A 19,419-nucleotide genomic window follows, 5' to 3' on the forward strand; every position below is an offset into this window, starting at 1 on the left:
ACATTATACCCCCCTCTCACCCCCACCCCCCCCTGTATGAGCTGTATGAGTTGAACCTTAAGAAATATAATGCTCAAACACTTATTCTCTGTTTTAAAGTAATCGTTAGCAAACAAAAAACAACTGTTTCTTCAAATTTTAAAACAACATCATCTTTCCAAATATAAATGCCCATCTCAAAAACGTTGGAAAAAAACACTGATGTACTATACATTAAGCATTTTGCAGGCCACAAACTTTGTTTGATGTTTGGTCATAACATTGTTTGTATGGCTGTTTTCCTACCTCCCTTAGATTCAAGTAGAACAGATGCCTGTATCGCACATGGTATGACTGAAATACATTTAAAAATGGCACCAAATCCAAAAGGAAAGCTTTTTATGTCCCCCACCACTATAGTGGGGGAAATATTGTTTTTGCCCTGTCTGTTGGTTTGTTTGTTTGCCCCAACTATAACATTTGCCATAACTTTTGCAATATTGAAGATAGCAACTTGATATTTTGCATACATGTGTATCTCATGGAGCTGCACATTTTGAGTGGTGAAAGGTCAAGGTCATCCTTCAAGGTCAAAGGTCAAATATATGGGTCAAAATCGCTCATTTAATGTCACTTTTGCTATATTGAAGCTAGCAACTTGATATTTGACATGCATGTGTATCTCATGGAGCTGCATATTTTGAGTGGTGTCAGGTCAAGGTCAAGGTCATCCTTCAAGGTCAAAGGTCATATATATGGGGACATAGTGTTTCACAAACACATCGCTTGTTTTGTTAATTAAATGCATATGCATTTCAACTAAAATACTAATGACTCTGGGGCTGGGAAAATGGGATTTAATGCATGTGCATTGAGTGTCATCCCAGATTTACCTGTGCTGTCCACACAGGCCTATCAGGAAAGTCACTTTCTGCTTTTATGAAATTTTTCTTTTAAAGGAAGTCTCCTCTAAACGAAATCGAGACTGCACGGGCAAATATTGGACCACATTTTTGGGGCATGCATGAAGCTGCATTTTTATCAGAGAGTGAATTGAATATTAACTGCTTCTGTTTCCCCTGTTTCTAGGACCTGACGCTGGCATGTGACCCTGCTGCACCAGTGACCTGGGCCCTGGAGAAGAAGAAGCACTATGATGTGTTCCTGGTGATGTCTGATGGTGCAGAGACTCTGGGGGAGGACTCCCCTGCAAGCAAACTGCTGGAGTATAGACAGCAGATGAACTTGCCTGACACCAAGTATGGCCGTTTTTCATAAAGTTTTCCCCTGCCAAAGGTGGAGGGATATAAAATCAACTTTTTCAATCAGTCCGTCCGTCAAAAAAATGTTTTGAGCAGGGGATATCAATTCCACAGATTTGCATGTTTATTTTGGTTTCAACCTATGTATTTAAGCCTGATTGAATCAAAAGCCTTAGGCTTATTAAAATGATCTCGAGTCTGTTTCCTGGGTAGAACACGTACTAGGTGTCTTTAGGGGAGATTGGAAGACCGTATCCATCGTAGGGGTTGAACCTGTGACCTCCAGATCGCTAGACAGACACCGTATCCACTGCCCCAAGGCAATAAGCGTACAGTAAAGGAGTTATTAATTTTGATATGCGGAACACACGAACATACCTGATACCAAGTATTGCTATTGAACACTATGGGGGTTTCACAGGAGACAAGGATTTAAGTGGCCCTGAGTTTGGAATTTTGATACGTAGAACACACAGACATTCCTGATGCCAGGTGGCTGTCATACTCTCTAGGGGGACTTCAACAATAATTAAGGATTTATATTACCCGGAGTTAAAATTTTTATGGGTCATACACACCAACATGCCTGATACAAAGTATCATGGTTAGCGTACACTGGCGGGGGGGGAGGGGGGGTATTTCAATAAGAAACAAGATTTAAATTAATTATCCTGAATTAAAAAAATAAGAATTAATTACCCTTATACACACACAGACATTCAAGATACAAAGTATGAAAAGCGTACATTTTGGGTGATTTAACAGAAATTAAGGATTTAAATTATCTTGTCAATCGATTCGTCACTATCAATATGTCAACATTAAATAATAAAACTGGGGCTAACCATTTCCACATGTCTCAACTGACTATACTTAATTAAATTAAGATATCTCACTATGAATTATGGATGTACAGGAGACTTTTAAGCCCCTAGTCACCCACACATGTTGATGTCGATTCCTGAAACAATCCCAGTGGACTGAAATATTAAAATAATTTGGGTCTAATTGTTATTACGTGTACACTATCTTTAGCAGATTTAGTTTGGGAATCATTGTGAATATCTATGAATATTCTATAAATAAAGGTTGTTTATGCCCCATGGTAGTTTATTGAACATTTTAAAATGAGCTTCCCTTATTTCACTCTCCATTCCAGAATGGTTCTATGTGGATTGGCAGCTCCGAAACTAGACTTTGCCCAGGCCAGCGGTATGTTGGACATCGGGGGCTTCGATGCAACAGTTCCCTCCCTTATACACCAGTTTATCACTGGAAAGCTAGACACACTGTAGGATAGAGAGAGAGAAATCCTGGACTTTCGATGATTTCCGGAAATTTCTGCCCATGAAAGGATAGAACACCGGATAGAGAAACATCCTAAAATTTCGATGATTGGCTTATATTTAAGCCAATTGGTTGTTTTTTATGTTGAAATTCGATTCCTTACAGAGGTAAAAGGATTAACCACCACATGTTGATTTATGGCCAATATTCCTTCCTTAAAAGATTTGAGATGGTACAGATCAGTGTTGCATCATCATTTGTGGTGTTAGGTGGACATGCTTTAGAAAATGGTTTTTCAACTACTGTATGTTACATTAAACGGTGCAATAAAAAAACTGAGATTTTTCTTGTTGGACTGAAGTAAATTCATGACATACAGTACATTCTGTTCACTTGAATATCCCATTAGTAACTTCCAAATGTTTAATTTTTATTCTCTCCCAAAATTTATTTTGGGGGGAGCATATAGTCGCCACTTCGTCTGTTCGTGTGTGTGTCCGTCCGTCCGTGCACAATTTTTGCCCGGGCTATTTCTCAGCAACTAATGGCCGGAATTCAATGAAACTTTATGGGAAGCTTCACTACCAAGAAGAGATGTGCATGTTATCAGTGGGTTCTGGTCAGATGATTTTTCACAGAGTTATGGCCCTTTGAAATTTTCTATAAAAAATTCTTGTCCCCCAACTACTGTGCCCTCAAGATGTTTCCTTTTGTCTGAATATATAGTGCAATATTGTAACAAAAAAAACCTTTGCGGAGCATCACTCGTCTCTGACAGTTTCTTGTTCTTAGCATTCATAGATGGAGTTAAGTTATATTCTCATCTATTTTACGTTTTATGCGATAGATAGTGGTCTTATATGTTGTAAAAGTGTATCATATACTATCAAACAATGTGATTTATATTTTTTAAATGCTTAGACATACATAATTTAAGCCTTTTTTTCTACTCTTAAACCTGTTCTGTTATTGAAGACTCCCGTGTTTGCAATGCCTGCAGATTACACCTATTGCCTGTCAATAGATGTTCAACGGACACAGCATGCAAGTATGGTGTGAAATTGACATTGGCTGTCACGTAAGCGTGCCAGTCTAAAACTGGAGATTTGGTGAGTCTGATATGCAGTTAAGTGGAATCTATTGACTTTTGTGTTACCTTTATTTATCCACTTGTATCATGAAAGACACGGAAAAGCAACTAAAAGCGAGAATTTTACCATTAAGTCACATATGGGCCAGTGGCAAACAAACACCCATGACAAATTGGCGGGAAATGTGTTTTTTATTTCTTCTGTCTGCTTTCTTTCTATCATGCTTTTTTGAAGCAAAAGGACTGTTTGCTTCATTTGGGACACGATCTGCTTATCTGTGACACATCCGGATGTTTTAAGTTTTTCATTTAGATGCAACATTTTAGATTACGAATATTACAAGTAATTTACTGTGTAAACTTACTTCTATGTGTAATTCGGTGAAGAAATGTGTTCATATTTTAATAATGAAATATTTTTGTATTGTGACAAAGTGATGTCTTTTTATTACAAATGACCACCCATAAAAAGTGTTATGAAATTGTTAACAGTTATATGAACTTATTGTTATTGAGTATATTTATTTATTGATTTTTCATGTCATTCATTACAATTGTTTTGAAATTTTGACAATCTGAATTTTGCTTTGGTATAGTCTGGTTGAATGTAAAGTTGAATGCCCATTAAAGTCAATCATCTTTTTTATGTGAAAAAAAGCAGATTGGAAATTCAATTTTCATGTGGTTTGACATTGGTTTACTTTAAATTTCGTCAAAAGGCAAAACATACCATGTCATTCAGTTCTTGGAATTGTGTATCACTGGGTAACAGTAGTGTTACTAAAATATAGGCTGGTATTATTGTTTTCATTTATAACTAAGTGGGCATAATATGGCTGAGTTGCTCAAAATTAATAGCCCCTAGTTCATAAGCATTTGGATAACCTGGCATTGATTGAAATCATAGACTCATAACTATCATTAATAAAACTAATGACTATTTTCACATAACAAGGTATTCAAACTTATCTAACCGTATTGATGTCCATTTCACTTATTGTCCCCTTCCGGTGAACCCAGAGGGGACTTATGTCTGTCAGTCTGTCACACTTTTCTGGATCCTGCGATAACTTCTTCATATTTTGTCATGAAACTTGAAACATGGGCTGATGGCAATAGGACATTATGAACGTCATTTCATTTTGTTCCTACGTCAAGAATTCTGGTTGCTATATATAAAAAATAAATCTGAAAATAGTGGAGTTTCACCGGTAGGGGACCATATTCCATGGCAATCTCTTGTTTCTAATTCTTCAGGCATGCTTTTGTCATTTTTAATTGATTGAGCTAGCAATGCGAATGTCTTCTGCTCAGTGAATGTGCAGTTTATTTGCAATGTAATACATGTATTGCCTTACCGTTGTTATTGTATGTTTGTTTCATATCTGTTGCTGGTTTAAGTTGTTGACTAATATATGCATGTTCTGTATTGCAACATGAAAATTGTATTTCCCACATTTGTATTGATTTGTACAATATAAGCAGTGTTGGGATATATTTTTACTCGTATTTATTGATTTGTAACCAATACACGTAACCTTTCCATAGACAATTCCTAGGTCTTTCATATCGGGTTTGGGCAATTTTTATCAAAGTGATGCCTTTATGACCAGTTTTGTGATTTCATGATACAGATTTTGCAAGTTGTATTTGCATTAGTTGTGGGATCATGGTTTTATAGTGTGTGCACAATTAAAGAAATTCATTTCCATTTGCTGAAGTTGTTTCTTAAGAAATATGATTCATCATTTAAGAAAAATGTTAAAATTGATAAAATGTAGCAGTATAAGTTTGCATGTAATAAGCTATTTGTTGAGTAATATGTAATAAATATGGATAGTTTTTACATACATGTATTTACCCTTTACCACTTAGAAACGTATTTTGATGGATTTGTAGCCCCTTAGAAAGTTATATTTAATTAAAGACATTTCTTACTAGATTCAAGTTTTAAAGGCTTCATTTCCAACCTTTAGATACTGATGAGCAGCAAACAGCATAAAACCTGATCAGACTGAGAGGTACTCGCAGGCTGTTCTGGTTGCTCGTTGCATATACATGTAGCTGTTCTGATTTTATGCTGTTTTCAGATTGCAATTTTCACCTCTGAGTCCGAAAGGGTTAAGACATTCAACACAGTTTGCATGAAAATATAATATCAAATACATACTTCCATTACACAAAATTATGCTGGTACTTTTTTGCATTGTTAATTGTAGTAGAACTGCAATTTTTCATCTTAATTGATTTTCAGGAATATGATACAACATATTGAATAATTATGCATTTAATTTAAGTATTGATTATGCAATTTCAGTTTGTATGCTTTATACATTTTATATTTATTATGCCCCCCTTCGAAGAAGAGGGGGTATATTGTTTTGCACATGTCGGTTCGTCCGTCGGTCCATCCACCAGATGGTTTCCGGATGATAACTCAAGAACGCTTAGGCCTAGGATCATGAAACTTCATAGGTACATTGATCATGAATGGCAGATGACCCCTATTGATTTTCGGGTCACTAGGTCAAAGGTCAATGTCACAGTTACTCGAAATAGTTAAACCGTTTCTGGATGATAACTCAAGAATGCTTAGGCCTAGGATCATGAAACTTCATAGGTACATTGATCATGACTGGCAGATGACCCCTATTGATTTTCAGGTCACTAGGTCAAAGGTCAAGGCCACAGTGACTCGAAATAGTAAAATGGTTTCCGGATGATAACTCAAGAATGCTTACGCCTAGGATCATGAAACTTCATAGGAACATTGACCATGACTGGCAGATGACCCCTATTGATTTTCAGGTCACTAGGTCAAAGGTCAAGGTCACAGTGACCCGAAACAGTAAAATGGTTTCCGGATGATAACTCAAGAATGCCTTCACCTAGGATCATGAAACTTCATAGGTACATTGATAATGACTGGCAGATGACCCCTATTGATTTTCAGGTCACAAGGTCAAAGTCAAAGTGACTCGAAATAGTAAAATGGTTTCCGGATGATAACTCAAGAATGCTTCCGCCTAGGATCATGAAACTTCATAGGTACATTGATCATGACTGGCAGATAACCCCTATTAATTTTCAGGTCACTAGGTCAAAGGTCAAGGTCACAGTGACTCGAAACAGTTAAATGGTTTCCGGATGATAACTCAAGAATAATTAGGCCTAGGATCATGAAACTTCATAGGTACATTGATCATGACTGGCAGATGACCCCTATTGATTTTCAGGTCACTAGGTCAAAGGTTAAGGTCACAGTGACAAAACATATTCTTACAATGGCTGCCACTACAACTGACAGCCCATATGGGGGGCATGCATGTTTTACAAACAGCCCTTGTTGAAGTATTCATTAGTGATTATGTTATAAATAATTGATATGTAAGGTTTTGTGAAGTTCACCATAACTGTGTCCCGTTAGTTAAATATTGCTTTCAGAGAAAAACAAAAAATTATATTATGTCACATTAGTACAAGATGTTTTTTTAAAGGTTTGCCCCTAAGTTTCAACACAAGATCGGGTGGTGAATTTTTTTACAGTAAATTGCAATATTTTTATCCAAAGTAACATTTGCATGCAGATCTGGTTTTCAGTAATTCAGTCATATCTGGGAATTCTATCACACAGTTCATGTATATTTTATATCGAGGTTCAATTGGTAAAAATACGAGTGAATAACCTTTTTAATATGGATTTATTGATACAAGAAAAAGCTTTATTCAGTAGGGATAATAAGGACATAATATATGCATTTTTGTTTACTTTTACTGAAAAACTGTAATTCGTTTTGAAAACTGAGCTTAGTCATTGTTTTGTGTTTCTGATGTATTATTCCTGTGTTATTGTTGGCAATGATGGAAGCTGCGTTTGACTCACGTTGGTACTAAAATTTTTCAGTATACTTAAAGTGAGATTGTAGGATTTTTATGTGTTAAATTGTAATATATAGTAAAAATATGTTACAATAACACAAAATAGGCAAGAAAAATTATACATTTAAGACGAATTTCATAAAATGCAGCAAAGACAATTAGCGCCCTTCGTCACAATCTGACAAATCTATTTTGTACATATTTTCCTACAATAACCATACCATTTGTCTTTTTATTAAGATCGGAGTTAGTGTTTGTGTGTGGTATGAATAGAAAAATTGCAGGAAATTTAAATGATCCGTAAAACTAAATTTAGATTCACATCATACATGCATGATATACATGCTGGCAAATTCGACTGTTCAGACATTTTTGATTTCAGAATTAAATATCTGGCTTATTTCGCATTTTTTGACACATGTTCTTCTTAACTTTTATTTTAATCTATATTGAAATATATGTATAATAAGTTTTTTACAAATTTACAAAATCCTACAATCTCACTTTAATTTATTTGTTTTACCAGTATTTGCTGTTGTACGCACATTTTTATCGAATCTCTTTTTGAGTTGCGGTTGCTAATTTTAATGGATCAAATGCAGTTATTTTTTTCAAGACAGGCATGTCGATACTGTTGGGTTTGTGCTATACATGTATTATTATAGAATTATGTTGTGTACTTCTAACCATGTAAATGTACAATAGAGACGTTAGAATGTATTGTTTATATCAAACTCTTAAGACACAAAATACTTCACAACATTAAATATACAAAGCAATTTGTTTTTAACGCTTACAAATCATATGTTAGTTCAATACTTGTAAAATAAGTTTTTGGTGAAATGTTCAGTAGTGAAATGTAACAAGTAATTCCCACCTTCAAAAGGTATACTCTGATATCTTAATTTTTTGAAAAATAAAAGAGTTTTGTAGAGGTCCTTGCAAAATATTTAGATAATAACAATATGTACTCTGTTGTTTAAAAAATAATAATTCTTAGTTGTTAGTGATACGTTGTATTCAAATAACCAATTTATGATCCATTTTGTTTATGATATATTTACCGAAATTGTACAGTTATACAAATCCTCCAATACAGCTTTGTAATTAACAAATGGCTTGTTATGCCTTGGTTCCTCTCTAGCCAGACATTCACATGCACAGGAGTAGCAAGGAGGCTCAAGGTCACTCACCCCTTAGTTGCTCACCTGACGTGTTCTGAGCAGCTTATAGGATGTTCTACAACCATTTTTGAACTCGGCCAAAATATAATTAGAACCAGTGTGCCAAAAAAAGTGTCATGATGATTGGGGAAAAATGCAACATCTACAATGTTTGCACCATTTTACTCTAGCCATAAAAGACTTTCCTGCCCCTTGGTGCCCATTTTTGCCATGGTTCCGAATATTTGTATGCCCCCCTTCAAGGAAGAGGGGGTATATTGATTTGCTCATGTCGGTCTGTCTGTCGGTCCGTCCACCAGGTGGTTGTCAGATGATAACTCAAGAACGCTTGGGCCTAGGATCATGAAACTTCATAGGTACATTGATCATGACTCGCAGATGACCCCTATAGATTTTGAGGTCAAAGGTCACGGTGACCCGAAATAGTAAAATGGTTTTTGGATGATAACTCAAGAATGCATACACGGCCAACAGGGCGAACTTTGAACAATATAACTGAAGCAACTGGTCTGTAATCCTAAATCTATAATTATCAGTCCAATGAAACATCATCCCTTGAGTAAAATAAAGTGGATCAGTAAAAATATTATCAGAATATGATTTTTTTGTATATTTTGTATATTAAATATTGTGTTAATGTTTAATTTTGTTGATTAATATAAATATAAGCAGGACAGGGGAGGTAATACACTATTATATCTTTCTTATATACAGGGGAAATAAATGCAATACTTTCTTATATACAGGGGAAATAAATGCAATAAGTTAAAATTTCATGTTTAATGAATAGAGGATATCACCCCGCCAATTTTTTTGGTAAACATCAGCTAATAAATAACCACAACCCACATTAAACCCTCCTCTCACCCTCCACCCCCTACCCCCCCCCCAATTTTTTTTAAACATCTAATAAATAACCACACCCCACATTATACCACCCCTCTCACTCCCCCCTACCCCCCACCCCACCCCCCCCCCAATTTTTTTTAAACATCTAATAAATTACCACACCCCACATTATACCCTCCTCTCACTCCCCCCTACCCCCCCCCCCCCCAATTTTTTTAAACATCTAATAAATTACCCCACCCCCCACATTATTACCCCCCTCTCATCCCCCTACCCCCCCCCCCCCCACCAAAAAAAAAATTATTTTTTTTAAAACATCTAATAAATTACCACACCCCATATTATACCCCCCTCTCACTCCCCCACCCCCCCCACCCCCAATATTTTTTTTAAAACATCTAATAAATAACCCCACCCCACATTATTACCCCATCTCACCCCCACCCCCCCTACTCCCCCTACCCCCCACCCCCACCCCAATTTTTTTTTAAACATCTTATAAATTACCACACCCCACATAATACCCCCCTCTCACTCACCCTTGATCATGACTGGCAATTGACCCCTATTGATTTTCAGGTCACTAGGTCAAAGGTCAAGGTCACAGTGACTCAAAATAGTACAATATTTCCGGATGATAACTTACATTAGGTCAAAGGTCAAGGTCACAGTGACAAAAAACGTATTCACACAATGGCTGCCACTACAACTGACAGTCCATATGGGGGGCATGCATGTTTTACAAACAGCCCTTGTTTTACTCTCTTTTAACCCTTTACCTCTTAGATACATATTTTGATGTGTTGGTATTCCCTTAGAAAGTTTAATTTAATTAAAGACCTTTCTTACTAGATTTAAGTTTTAAAGGCTTCATTCCCAACCCTTAGATACTGATGAGCAGCAAACAGCATAAAACAGACTGCGAGTTACTCTATTAAGTGACCCAGGTTGGCTCCTGTCCACAGTTATAAATTAAACTAGTAAATACAGGGACTTAGACACAACCCTGGTTTGCACATGAACCCTGTTTTTGGAAAACTGGGATAAATGCATGTGAAGTCCATACAGGCTTATCAGGGACAACACTTTCCGCCTAAACTGGATTTTTCTCTAAGAAGAGAAAACAAAAAAATAAATTCAATAAAAAAAAGAAAATTTCTTCCCAGATTTGCCTGTGCAGTCTGCACAGGCTAATCTGAAACACCACTACACAAATGCATAAAGCCCAGTTTTACCGGACCAAGGCCCTCAATTTATTGTGAAGGCATGAAGGGAGTTCATAAACTTGGAAATTCAGGAGCATTGCAATGCTGATAAGTTATGAAATATTGTATTATGGTATCTCACTACCTTCCGAATAAAGGGTTATATATTCCTTGAGTAAACCACAGCTTGTGGTCACCATGGTGTAATTGATATGGTGTCCGCCTAGCGACCAAGAGGCCACAGGTTCAATCCTCACTATGGGAGCGTTCTTTAGATCTCCCCCAAAGACACCAAGTACTGGTTCTAGGCCCAGGAAATGGAATCGAGAGCGTTTATATAAGCCTTAGGCTTTCGATGCAATCAAGCTAAAATAAATAGGTTTAAGTAAACCACAGCACATGTAGTCTTCTAGTTATCACTTATTCAGCTAGTATTTGACTTTTGAGTATTTGTTAAAGGGACTTGGTCAGGGATTGTGGCAATTTTTAGAGTGTGTCAGTAAATGTCTTGAATTGCTTGATTTAAACATTGGAACTGTATACATGTAGCTCCATCAATATATAAATATGAATATTATAAACAAGAATAGACTTAAACGAAAGGAAAAAAAGGTTTGTCCCCATTAAGGCTCCAACCAGTGTCCTTAGATTAAAAGTCTAGCACAATAACCACTCAGCTATCTACCGGTAGACTTATGTCTGGTTTGAACCTTATAAAACTTTAAATAACTTATCCATATGCTGTTAAAAAATAAAGTATTTGTTTGTAACACTTTATATTTAATAACTTTCACATGTTTATTCATTGATGAAACTAAGTCTTGTCATTAGAATCATATCACACCCTGTTGTATGTTCTTTTATTTTTTTTAATCTGAGACAAAAAGTTGGAAAATTGTCTCTCTGACAATATTTCAATAACTCGTTTTAAAATCTCATTGGTAAAGCAATCTTTGTTGTTTACTCTAAACCAAGTTTATTCGGGCAGAAGAGAATATTTGCACAGGTCATGAAGCACACATTCTTGTGTGTGCGTTTAGTTACTAATCTAAAATTACTAATCTAAAGAATAGTTAATATTTTACTTAAAATAAGGCAACAGGTAAATAACAGAAAACAATCTTCTTAGTGACCGCAATTGTTTGTTTAAACATTTTGTAGACCCAATCATTAATTACATGCAAATCATAAAATATGAAGGTATCCATGTTAAATATATTTGACTGACAACAGTGGGGGTTTTTCTAAACGAAAACGTTTTAAAATTCTTTTATTTATTTTTATTGGATTCACAAAGGTAGTTGGTGATATAAAATAACTACAAATGTTCCTGTTATAGAAATGGTTCAAATGGCAATAACATGGATTAAAAAAATACAGCAAAATTCTTTCCATAAAGAAAAGTCGAAGACAACAGCTTTTTACTTGAACTTTTTTACTTGACTTGATGAATTCCAGTATATTCTCTGAAGGTAGTTAACTCATGCAAGGAATAAAAAGTTTTTATATAGATACTTTTAAAATATTTTAATGTGTGTCAGTAAGAAACATCCATTTCAAAAGAGTGAACACAAACCGAAGCAAATGTTGATATACAGGTAGTCTTTAACCAGGTACAGCTTAAAATCATGAATTCCTAAAATTTTCTTTCTCCTGTTTTTAAATTGCATCATCTGGTGTTTGATTAATTTTAGCTGGAAATATAATTTATTTTTATTTAACACAGAGCCTCTATAGCAATTTTTAATTAAATCCAAGGTCCCTATTCAGAGATAACTTCAGTTTGCTGCAGTAAATGCAATCTGTCATTTATCAAAACAAATGTATTCAAGAACTAAGTTATTATACCATAATAAACCGCTGTTCAAATTAAACCTGGATCACATAACTTTGATTGATAAAACAGCAAACCATCAGTAGCTTTCATCTAAAAACAAAAACTCAGTTTTGCTTGATTTCAATAATGAAACATTTTCAACTTGCAATTGAAACCATGATCCATTAAAGTATAAATTAAAATCATCAATGCCTCACATTTATCATCCCTGAAGACACATTTTCTCCTCAAGTTTTAAGCCACATATGCAATCCACACCAACTATATTCTATTTCTTCACAATTCAGCGAGTTCCAATCATCACAACACGTCGCCCTTGCCCTGTTTGTCTCGTGACTCGGTCCACGCCTTTGCGATGGTTCGTTTCATCTCATCGTCTCCCTCGTCATACATCTGCCTCATCATCTTCATGAGACTCTCGTTAGGGTCTGCGTCCTTGTCAATTGGTCTAAAATAGAATTGAGCAACCATAGATGTATGTTAATTAATGGGTCCGCGTCCTTGTCAATGGGTCTGAAATAGAATCCAGCTTAAATTGCTGCTATGATAGCAGTTTATTATTAATTTATCCATCAATTTTTTTCCTTGTGTTTTGGTCTGAAACAGAAGCAAGCTTTGATGACAGTATATTAATTAATTGAACTTTGTTCTGATAAAACTGGTCTTAATTCATGTGCGTAAAGTGCCGTCCCAGATTAGTCTGTGCTAAATGCACAGGCTAACAAGGGACTACTCTTGCCACTTGTATGGCATTTTTCATTGAAAAGAAGTCTATTCAAAAAAAAAATACAGTCAAAGCAGAAAGTGGTGCGCCTGATTGGCCTGTGCGGAGTGCACAGTCTAATTTGGGATGACACTTTACGCACATGCATTAAGCCCAATTTTCCCAGTACGAGTCCCAATTTATATATCAATTAATCTCATTGTTTACCGGTAGTAATATGAAACAGATCCTAGATATGATGGCGGTATGTTAATTAATTTATAAATCAATTTATCCCCTTGCGTTTTGGTCTCAAACAGATTCCAGCAACGATTGCGATATGTTTATTAATTTATCAATCAATTTATATCCAAATGTATTAGTCTGAAACATTAGAGATGATGGCAGACAGTATATTAATACATTTATCCATCAATGTATATATATTTGATAGTATGTTGATTAATTTGTTAATTTACAATTGTGATAATATATTCATTTATTTTGAATGGCAGGGCATATCTTATTGTGGGTAAACGGAACTTAAACATAAATGAATACAGTTTATTATATTTGTCATGCAAATTATACCTATAGTATAACATATAGGCTGGAAATCAAATAGATTTACTTATAACCTTTGGACAAACAGGAAAACAAAGCGGTTATTGTTCATAGTCTGACTAAATTAATAGAAGCTAGGTAACCAACGGTAACCTGGGATAGAGATTGTAACACTTACGGAGGTTTGGTGCCCTTGTCTTTTATCTTTTTCTCAGTGGTGGTCAGGTAAGGCCATGTTTTACCCGTGTTCTTTTTCTTCAACATGACTAGCACTGTGTCAGTCTTGATCTTAAGAGATTGATGACAATACACATGTAGTTTGGACATGTAAATTGACATTTTTTAACTTAATGTGGCTGCCAGTTTAACTTGGTTCTTAACCAATTCTTTCAGGGATGCAAACATTCCATTATAATCCAACTTGATCAATTGAAGCAAATTTATAGTTTTATGAACTTTATTTATTGGCTTATTAGAAACACTGGATTGCTTTAAACATATCAAAATAATGTGAAGAACCCGTTTAAAAATTGAAATGGAATATTTAAAATACAAAAAAAAAATACTTGGGCCATGCTCTGTGAAAAAGGGGTGTAATGCATTTGCGTAAAATGCCGTCCCAGATAAGCCTGTGCAGTTTGCACAGGCTAATCAGGGACGACAATTTATGCTTTATGATATTTTCCGTTTAAAGAAAGTCTCTTTATAGTGGAAAACAAGTTTTAGGCGAAATGTGTTGTCCCTGATTAGCCTGTGCGGACTTCACATGCTAATCTGGGACGTCACTTTACCCACATGCATTAAACCCCCTTTTCACAGAGTGAGGCTCATTTATGTAAACAAATGAAACAGATGGCTATTAAGAAACTTAATACTCAGAACCTGGATGGACAATTACCCTTAGAGAACCCAACTACAATACATATTTGCCATTGTCATAAATTCCCAATTGTCATAAATTTCTTTGCTAAATGTTTTAATATGTAGCTATTATCTAAAACATTTTACACTGACTTTGACTTTCATTTCCAACCCAAAGATACTGGAGAGCAGCAAACACCATAAAACCTGTTTTTTACATTTTCACTTTGCTTCTGAGTGGGAAAGGGTTAACTTACTGCCATGATCAGACAGAAATACTGTTGAAAACAGCAAAAATATCCCCACTAACCAATACACTGACTTTTGGTTTAGTTTCTTCATTAAGTTAACTGTCAAACACTCCTTGAACATCTACAGTCAATTACACATTCTCAAACCTTGTACCAGCTTTCCTCGGGTATAATAGCTTCCATTAGATGTGCAACCTCGCAGGTGTAATTCTTGTTGTTGACAGAATCACAGCGTAGACTGAACGATCTATAAACAAGTAGTTTTAATCCTTTACCACTTAGATACATATTTTGACGCATTTGTAGTCCCTTAGAAAGTTACATTTAATTAAATACTTTTCTAACTAAATTGAAGTTTTAAAGGCTTCAATTCCAACCCTTTGATACTGATGAGCAGCAAACAGCATAAAACCTGAACAGAGTTACTCACCGGCTGTTCTGGTTTTATGCTGGTTGCAAAAGCCATTTTCACTTTGCTTCTTATGGGGGAAAGGGTTAAGAATAGAATAGTATTTTTCTGCATTATGTCGATGTTTGAGCCATCAAGAAAATTAATATTAATTTGCATAAACTAGGCAAAATTTTCCACACAGTTCATACACCAATGAAATGTAAACAAATTCAACTTTAATCTTATAATTACAATGTAATGAGTATAAAAACTACATTTGTTTAAACTTTAATGGCCATACAGACTTTTATTTCCTGTCTTACGAATCTTGTTTCATTTTCGGTTTCATCTTCTTTGAACTACATAACATAAACGTTCTCAACAAACAAATACATCGTTTCACTATTGACCAATAAAAAACATTTAAAATTGCGCAATAACATGCATACTCATGAATTAGTTCACTTGCATATTAGTGTTTTCATCAGGAAATTAAACAAAGGTCACATTATCCAATCAGATTGCAGTGTAAATGTGAAATGCAAAAAGTTGTAATTATATGTGTATTTATATCACACACAAAAAATAATAATTATTCTCACAGAAAAACTAAGTGTAAGACCTTAATGCAAACATACCGTGAATGCATTTTAGGCCACTGCTTACCAATACATTCTTTCCATCACTTAAATTTTAACTTATAAATACTAACAAAAGGTGCAATACAAACCAATCCGATTTTAATGGCTCCATTTCAAAGAACAACAGAGTATTATTAAATAAGTGATACCTGAGAATATTTTTTAATACATAATATAAATAAGTAAGTTATGTTACCAACTTTTCTTTAAAGGTACATGTAACATAGTCTTTCTCAACTTTCTCAATCCCTGGGACGGTGGCATAAATTTTCATAAACTTGTCAGACTGATCCCAAGCTGAAAAAATATTTACAGCAAACCATAATAGCACATACCCAAGCACCTCCTGCTAAAAAAATAGTTAAATATACCAGACATGCGAATGGAATACTTGAAAAGCTGCCGAAACCCACTACTCCACTTCTATAACCCACTACCCAATTTCAATAAACCCTAACCCCACTTCTATACACTCCTTACATCACTTCTATAAACCCCCTAAGTCGCGTCCTTCTATAAACCCCCTAAGTCGCGTCCTTAACCCTTACCCAACTTCTATAAACTCCCTAGCCCTAATTCTATACACCCCTACCCCATTTCAATAAAACCCCTACACCAATTCTATAAAAAAAACTAGCCAACTTCTATAAACTCCCTATCACATTATCATAAACCCCTACCCCACTTCTATAAACCCCCTACCCCAGTTCTTTAAGCCCCTTTTCACACTTCCATAAAACCCCTACCCCACTTCCATAAACCCCTACCCCACTTCCATAAAACCCCTACCCCACTTCTATAAACCACATACCACACTTCCATAAACCCCTACTCCACTTCTATAAAGCCTATACCCGACTTCTATAAACCCTCTACCCCACTTCTATAATACCCCTACCCCACTTCCATAATTATACCCCTACCCCACTTCTATTAACCACATACCACACTTCCATAAACCCCTACTCCACTTCTATAATTATACCCCTACCCCACTTCTATAAACCACATACCACACTTCCATAAACCCCTACCCTTCTTCTATAATTATACCCCTACCCCACTTCTATAAACCACATACCACACTTCCATAAACCCCTACTCCACTTCTATAATCCCTTTACCTGACTTCTATAAACCCTCTACCCCACTTCTATAATACCCCTACACCACTTCTATAATTATACCCCTACCCCACTTCTATAAACTCTATACCCAACCTCTATAACCCCACTTCTATTATCCCCTAACGAACTTCTATAAACCTATACCCCACTTCTATAAACTCACAGGTCCACTTCTATAAACCACCTACCCCACTGCTATTACCCCATTTTCATACATATCAAACATAAATTTAACTTCTTTTCTAATGATTAACTTAAGCAAATAAAAGGAAATCAGCACAAAAAAGGAAGATTCTCATGTTTTATATTAAAATAATTTGTAACGAAAAATCTGTCATTTATTTCTGTACTGAGCTCTGCAGCAGTCTTGTTGAAAAGGATTCTTAGATTGCCTTTTTTTAAATAATTATCATAAGTTTTCAATATGCACTTCACGAATTCAAATAAATCATTACCATAATTTTTAATATCAACCACCATCATTCGAGGCTGATTTGAGACAGGTTTAGAGCTAGATGCTGCCTCATTGGTGGACGATGCCGTTGACTCCGTCTCCACCAATGACGAGATCTCAGTTTCAAGTTTCCGAAGCTCTATAGTGATCACATCTTTGACCCGCTGTCGTTCTGCCATTGCCAGCAGTTTTCGCATTTCTTCTGCATCCAAGCGAAGCTGAAATGTAACAGGTAAAGCTAAGCAATTAATGAATTATATATAAATAGCATTTAATGTGTCTTAAAATGTATTTCATCAAATCTCTTAAGAACTTGGGCTTTATGCAAGTGCTTACAGTATTGTCCTATATTACCCTGTGCAGTCCGCACAGGTTTATCAGGGAATTTATTTTTGCTTTTATACGCAATTTTCCCAAAGGAAGTCTCTTCTAAGGAAAAGTCCAAGCTTGGCTTAAATCCATACCAATCTCTCCAGAATATCTTTAGTCTGTATGGGCCACCGTAACTGCAGTTCCGCATTATTATACGGAGGCCAAAAAAAAAATAGGTCTGTTTCCGGTCGCCCGACCGTGTCTCCCGAATTGGCGCCGACCTTCAACTTTTAATTGGGGTCGCCAATATATATGTTTATATAAGATGTAATTTCAAGCAAACAAAGCATATATATATATAAACATGTATTTCTTATTAAAAGCTTTATCCCTTACTTTCATAGTATCGGCCCTCCTCATAGTATCGTCCCCTTAACGAAAAACCTTCATGAAGTGCTGGAAAGTTAATGTTTTTCAATTTTTAGAAGTTGTAATTAATTTGATGGTTATCCATGGCTTTTACGACGATCATTCTCATGATTTCCCGTATTCATTGGAAAGTGGGTCATGTTTATTCCAGGGTGATGCTATGATTTTTAAATTACGTAACTCACAAGTAATAGTTTGTTAATGGATTAATAGTAACTTTATCAAATGTGTTATATGCCGCTTATTTTTCAATAAAGTTTAAAAATATTTTAAAAACAAAATGACCAAGAGTTTCGGTTTTCCATTAAATTACTATTTTTAGAACAAGCACGTGCACATAGTAACAAATCTTAACAACCAATCAGAAGTGATGATACTACGAGACAATGTGTTAATGAAACAGATTACTAAAGGGAGGTAAGTCTAACCAGTATTTTGTCAAAACATGGCCGATTTAAATGCAGTTTATGTTGTTATGTCAAAGAATACACATTTAACTATATATTGGCATATGACACATGCGTGTTTTTGTATTTGTTCACTTCCAAAATTCGTATGTATTCATTAAGAGGGCCGATACCACGGAAAGACATGCTAGTAGCCTTCCATTCTAGTACCCGAAAAAAAAAATTCCCTACCTACTGAACCTGTTTTTTTTTCCAAGGAGACCAGAAACGGACCAATTTTTTTTTGGGGCCTGACCTTAGAATTGTTTAGAAATTAACAATTAATTCAGATGGGCTAACTTTATTTGTTATTAGTTTTCATTATTACTAATAATATTAGTGTAATGTAGCCAAATTTATTTGCGTTTTGAAATAACGTGCAGTGCATAGAACGTTTTAAAATGTATACTGGAGTTAATTCGTACTGCAATGCCCATAGCTTTCTTACAGCAATTTGCTTATCTATTATTTAAACACTATCCACACAACTTCACGACTTTTTTACCTCCGCTACTTTCGCCATGTTTTCTGGAAGATTCTACTTTCGGTTTGAAACACATGCATTCAGAGCTATATGTTAAGCCACATTTGTAGTTTCGAATGGAAAATGACTAAATTTTATGGATTAGATTTAATATAACGGAAATTGCCGTATACTTCCGGTTATG

General features: G+C 35.3%; 2 protein-coding genes and 1 long non-coding RNA gene across 15 annotated transcripts in view; 1 reads left to right on the forward strand and 2 right to left on the reverse strand.

Annotated features, from left to right (window-relative positions):
* LOC127838178 (RNA-binding protein RO60-like) overlaps nt 1-8,612 on the forward strand; it is a 34,120-nt gene extending 25,508 nt beyond the window's left edge. For 2 of the 12 annotated variants that reach the window (XM_052365759.1, XM_052365762.1), the window contains exons 7-8: nt 1,069-1,238; nt 2,401-8,612. In XM_052365759.1, coding sequence (XP_052221719.1) covers nt 1,069-1,238; nt 2,401-2,536 — 306 coding nt within the window. In that variant the 3' untranslated portion in view covers nt 2,537-8,612. The remainder of the gene's footprint in view (nt 1-1,068; nt 1,239-2,400) is intronic. The other 10 variants (XR_008029699.1, XR_008029698.1, XR_008029697.1 and 7 more) reach the window with 9 other exon arrangements.
* LOC127838190 (uncharacterized) overlaps nt 1-19,419 on the reverse strand; it is a 451,449-nt gene that overhangs the window by 342,245 nt on the left and 89,785 nt on the right. The window lies entirely within an intron of this gene.
* On the reverse strand, nt 12,001-19,396 carry LOC127838184 (calcyclin-binding protein-like). 2 transcript variants are annotated; one of them, XM_052365776.1, is made up of 7 exons: nt 19,257-19,325; nt 18,273-18,332; nt 17,566-17,782; nt 16,184-16,280; nt 15,099-15,198; nt 14,018-14,127; nt 12,001-13,020 (listed from the first exon to the last, which is right to left on the reverse strand). In XM_052365776.1, the coding sequence occupies exons 2-7, from the start codon at nt 18,294-18,296 to the stop codon at nt 12,873-12,875; spliced, it is 696 nt and encodes a 231-aa protein (XP_052221736.1). In that variant the 5' UTR covers nt 18,297-18,332; nt 19,257-19,325; the 3' UTR covers nt 12,001-12,872. The 2 variants fall into 2 exon arrangements, with proteins under 2 accessions (XP_052221736.1, XP_052221737.1); XM_052365777.1 differs by lacking the exon at nt 18,273-18,332 and having other exon boundaries at nt 19,257-19,396.

The sequence above is a fragment of the Dreissena polymorpha genome, chromosome 7 (assembly GCF_020536995.1).
Source record: "Dreissena polymorpha isolate Duluth1 chromosome 7, UMN_Dpol_1.0, whole genome shotgun sequence".
Lineage (NCBI taxonomy): Eukaryota > Metazoa > Mollusca > Bivalvia > Myida > Dreissenidae > Dreissena > Dreissena polymorpha.